This window comes from Ailuropoda melanoleuca, chromosome 4 (genome assembly GCF_002007445.2).
Source record: "Ailuropoda melanoleuca isolate Jingjing chromosome 4, ASM200744v2, whole genome shotgun sequence".
Lineage (NCBI taxonomy): Eukaryota > Metazoa > Chordata > Mammalia > Carnivora > Ursidae > Ailuropoda > Ailuropoda melanoleuca.
This window is the reverse complement of record NC_048221.1, coordinates 16,215,601-16,221,064: the sequence shown is the minus strand read 5'-3', so window position 1 is coordinate 16,221,064 and position 5,464 is coordinate 16,215,601. Positions and strand designations below refer to the sequence as shown.

The window sequence follows — 5,464 nt, the reverse complement described above, 5'->3', positions numbered from 1 at the left end:
CTGCTCGCGTCGTAGCGGCGGTTGGGCCGGGCCGGTGGGGGAGGGGCGGCCACGGCCTCCGCCGCCGCGGCGTCCGCACCGACCCGGCTGGCCCGAGGCTCGGCGCTCTCCTCCGGCTCCCCGCGGCCCGCGCAGGCCTCACCTCAGGCGAAGGGGCCGAGGCGAGGAACTGCCGGTGTCGGAGTCAGCGAGAGGGCACCGGCGAGGGTAGGCCGCGAATCCCCGGGCTCGGGTGGAAGCCCGGCCCGTCGCCCGGCTTGTCGCCCGGCCTCCCGGCGACGGCGGCTCGGACCGGAAGGGCCTAGCGTGCCTCCCTCGGCCCGGGGCCGCGGAGGGTCTGCGCTGCACTCTTGGGTTTGATTTTTTTTCTCCTGGAACTCGATCCTGGCCTCGTAGTGCTTCCGGCTTCAGATTCTGCACCTTTGGCACTTCGGTTTTGTAATGGTGGCGAGGATTGTGTGGCCCCGATGTTGAGGTGACACCGGGTTTGTTTTTCCGCCTGAAAATGAAAGCCTTCGGAGGGGCAGACGTTCTCTTCCAGATTGTGGGATTTGCACACTTTCGGACACTACTTCCTTGGTAACAGGACCCTTTTACCCTAAATGGATGACTTTCTACTTCTCAGAAAGACTTACTTAAAAACCAAGGATCATTTGAGGATTCTCTAAAGAGACAGCATTCTAGAAAACTGAAATACAGTTTGGCCCGAAAGTTTTTTTCAGCTTTGGACATTTTTTTTTTTTTTTTTTTTTACATTTGCGTGAAGTCTGTATCTGCTACTGTATCTGATACCTCCGGGAGCTTCCACTCCAGAGCCTGGATTCGCTTCTTTCCCTACGCCCTGACAAGACTATTGTTTTAAAAAGCTATCTAAAACTCCATTTGCTGGTGTTGGTTGAAGTCTGGACCTACGAATATACGACTCATTTCAAACTTAGCGGTTGGTAGGGATTTCAGATGAAACTGTCACTTTTATAAGCAGAAGGATTCCAAGAGATTTGCTTTTTTAACACATTTTACCTTAGCTCTGCTATCGCTTTTTTTTTTTTTTTTTGAACCCTTTGCCAAAGCTTTTCAACTTGGTCCAGTAATGCCTGGATCTTACTTGATAGTTCTTAGGTTCACTTTCAACACAGAAGGATTATGTTGGGATATTGATGGTTGTTTCTGCACACAAAGAGAAATAATTATACTACCTTTCTAGACAAACCCAACTCTTATTTTTGATAGTAAATTGTCTCAGCATGGCTTTATCCTTTCATGGGTTCTTTGCTTTTAGGTTAACATTACCTTGATTAGATTGTTCTAATTTACTGCACAATCAGTCCAGTTACAAAGCTCACGTTGTATATATGGGCTTTTGGTGTGAGACTTGGAGGACCTCAAACCATTCTGTATCATGACCCAATAAACGCTTATTGAACAGTTGTCCTGTACAAAATAACATTCTAGCCCCCCCCCCCCCATTGGACTGAGTGCCTGCTTACCGTTCTTTTTACCAGGTTGTGTGGTGAAGTCTAGAAGCCTTAAGGATCACATCCTTACACTTCTTGGGAAAAACATAGTTTTTCATAATGTGGGAAAATGGACTCAGAAGTGCATCTTTGGACCTGAGTGGGGAGGAATCAAGAACGTTTATTGTTTGACACAAAGTCTTGGAGTTGTTTCCACTGCTTTCATGTTGCCACTGCTTTGCATTTTTAAGTGACTAAGTTCCAAAGTGTGTGTGTGTGTGTATTAACCTGCATGGAGTATACAAAGAATTATAAAATGTATTCTTTAAGATTTTTTTTTTTAAATTTATTCAACAGAGATAGAGACAGCCAGTGGGAGAGGGAACACAAAGCAGAGGGAGTGGGAGAGGAAGAAGCAGGCTCATAGCGGAGGAGCCTGATGTGGGGCTCGATCCCATAACGCCGGGATCACGCCCTGAGCCGAAGTCAGACGCTTAACCGCTATGCCACCCAGGCGCCCCTAAAATGTATTCTAATACTGTAAGAGCTAGAAGGGATCTTAGTAGGCATCCTGAACAACATCACCTGTTTTTCAGATGCAGAAACTGAAACCTAGAGAAATGAAGTGACAGGAGACCCTCTGAGGTAGTATGTAGAAGCTAGTTAGTCATTATACCACTGGAGGGGAAAAAGCGGTACAGCGTAGGGTTAAAGAACTTGGATTTCAGAGTCAAACATCCCTGGTTTTGAACACTAGTTGAACCTTGGACAAGTGCCTTCATCTCTCAGCTTGGGTTTTCCCATCTTCAAAATAGGGATTGTGATGGTAGCAACCTCATAGGGCTTTGGGGAGAATTGGATGAGAATAATGTATGAAAAGCCTTTGGCACAGAGTGTGGCATGTATAAATGCTTCTAGCTGGGGTCATCAGGGAAAACTTAAGAGGTAGGATTTTAAGTCTAGTTTGGAAAGATCAGGTGGTCTTGAGGGGGTGATGTGGCTGGGGGAAGGAATGACCAAGTGTCCCTTTTTGACTTCAGGTAGTTTGGAATGGTTCTTAGGCATATGAAGAAATTGAGGCACGAAACATAAATTCAGTTTGATTGAAGTAACTGTTGGAACCTGATGTTCTCTGTTTGTCTTGTACCCACTCTTTAATCAGTCACAGCTGTGAGACCTGGCTTTTTTCCTGTGGCACATAGGATTGTGTTTCAGGTGAAAATGGCTGTAATCATCTGAGTGTGCATTAGGTGTCCGCTGTTGGGGCCAGGTGTTAAGGACACTGCAAATTAGAACCAGTTAAAGTCTTTAAGGAACTCTTCTAATGAGAGAGACAAGTACTTAACAGCCATAGAAGTGCTGTTCTTTGAACATAGGCATGTCTATTTGAGGCCAAACACAGGCGCATTAGAAGTGAGTGGCGTACAAAACAAAATTTTGCCCTTGTGGGCACCCCTTCTAGTGATGGGTAGTAGTGAATAATACAGAATATTCAAAGGTAAGTGCTTTGAAAAATGGAGCAGGATAAGGGGGAATCGAGAATTTCTGGGGAAGATGTGACACTTTAAAATGAGGTAGACTGGTGTATCTTCTTAAGAATAATATTTAGGCAAAGGCTTAAAAGGGAGGGAGTTAGCCATGTTAATATCTGGGGTGAAAGCATTTGAAGTAGAGGGAATAGTTCCAAGGTGCCGAGGCTGACCTAGTGAATTCTCCCTGGTATGGCTAAAATGGAATGAAAAAAGAGCAATGAATAGTAACTTGGGTCAGGGTGGGATGCAGATTTCACAGTGCTTTGTAGAGTCACTGTAAGGACTTTGCCCAGAGTTTTCAACAAAAGTGTGACATGGTCTGCTTTCAGCTTCAGAAGGATCACCCCCTTTGCAGGGGAGAACAGAAGAAGCAGGAAACTTGTAATGAAGTTAGCAATCTGGAAGAGAGCTGCTGGTGACTTGTAAAGGTGGTAACCAGGAGATGGTGAGAAATGATTGAATTCTGGATATACATTGAAGAATAAACCAATACGATTTGTTGATAGATCAGATATGGCATGTGAGAGAGGAGCCCAGGATGATTCCAAGTTTTTTTTGTCTGAGTAGTTAGAAAGATGGAGTTGCCATCAACCAAGGTAGTATGTATGTATGACTGTGACAAGAGCAAGTTTGGGAAACGGATTAGGAGTTCAGTTTTAGACATGGTTAAGTTTGAGATGCCTGTTAGACATTTGGGTTGAATTGATAACCAATTCAATTCCGTGAAGTTTAGAGGAAAGGTCTGGACTAGAGATATATTTTGTGGTCATCAACTTAGTATTAGAACCACAACACTGGAAGAGATCACCAAGGCAGCCTGTGAAGAAAGAGACAAGGACCTGGGAGTGGTCCCTTTCAATTGGAGTATTAAGAGGGTTTTATTATAGTGTACAGTGTAGGGGTCTTAACATGGATGGCATCCTTAAACTTAGGAGGAAAAATTACCCCTTCACTAACCTCTAGAAGTTAGCATTTCTTTTAATTGCCAGTATAAACAGCAAACTACAGTACTACCACCAGTACTTGTGATTTTACTACTAGTACAAGTCAAATATTTTTAATAATATGCTGTGGTTGTAGATATCTCAAAATATTATTTATGTTTATCATTACATTAAAACATTGATGTGACATAAACATTACATTATGTACATCATTATATCTACTATATTATAGTAGAGATCTACCACTACATTGTTAAGAAGCGTATGTATTACTGTATCACAAACTTGGGGTTTTTGTCCTCAACATAATTCGTCTCATTTGTAATCCTTGTATTTTATTTTATGCATTTAAAAATATTATGCTGAGAAGAAATCCACAGGATTCATCTGACTGCCAAATTTTTTTGTCCAAAGCAAAAAAAAAAAAAAAGTTAAACCCTGGGCTTTGGAGCTAGGTCTTAGAATATCACCTCTTTGTTACTTAATAGCTTTATGAACCTGAGCAGGTTTCATAATTACTCTGTGCTTTGGTGTCATTATTTATAAAGTGGGGATCATAATAGTATTTTCTGCAAATAGTATTTTATGAGGATTTAAGAATTAGGACAGTGTTAACTTTATTATTAGTATTGGATGGAAAGATGCAGTTAGAAAGAAGAGTACAAGGCATCATGATAGGAAAAGCATGATGAATTTGGCCAAAATAAAGTTTATTAACTGGGAAAAATATTTCTACATGTACTAATAAAATATAAAGCAGTGAGGTTAGTCAAGTTCTCAAAGAATTCTCATAATTCACCTTAGTTACCGTGGGAATGGAGATGCCATAGGAAGCTAACTAAGAGAAAATACTACTGGGAGGGTTTCCTGGTGAAAAAGCCTGATGAACTGTCCTAGTACTTGGGAGAGAGTATACCTTTTCAGTATTCCTGTTCCTCTTTGCTTTTTTCTAAATTTCAGGCTGACCATTCTTATACTGACACATTATGTCTTTAGAAAGGTATCAAGCAACTGTTGATACAGTTGTGTTTTACTAAGAAATGTTCAAACTGCCAAGACATACTTTATACCTGTTAGTCTGTCATACTTTCCTAGTTTCCTCACTGGAACTTTTATATTCCCATATCTTTCTGCCACTTTTCACTGTACTGATTTAATCTGTTCCCTTTAAAAAGACTGAAATGTATTATAATTTATAATTTACTTTTTAACAGATATTTATAATTTTTCTTGACTTGATAATTGGTGGTGTTCTGTGAGTATTGTCACTTTTTGCAGAGAAGCTAGGATAGTCATCTGCTGGATGGCAAAGAATGACTAGCCTGGGTTACAGAATCAAAAGTTGACTACCTTCGTTTCTGTTAATTCTTCCAGAGTACTGTAGAGTACCTTATTTTGTAATACACTAAGAGCTATTATTGTAAGGCCCTGAGAGACCATTCATATTAGAAACTGAACCATTACATCTGGAGTCACCAAACATCAAGTTTAGAAACCTTCCTTTTTGAGAGAGATCCAGGGCAAGGGGTAGGGG

General features: G+C 41.6%; 1 protein-coding gene across 1 annotated transcript in view; it reads right to left on the bottom strand.

The window, feature by feature from the left end:
- Positions 1-2,236, bottom strand: part of LOC105236937 (atherin-like) — a 6,833-nt gene extending 4,597 nt beyond the window's left edge. Inside the window, exons 1-2 of the mRNA XM_034657204.1 lie at positions 2,131-2,236; positions 9-142 (exon numbers count right to left, since the gene is read on the bottom strand). Of these exons, the coding sequence (XP_034513095.1) occupies positions 9-142; positions 2,131-2,236 (240 nt within the window). The remainder of the gene's footprint in view (positions 1-8; positions 143-2,130) is intronic.
- Positions 2,237-5,464: the final 3,228 nt, after the last annotated feature.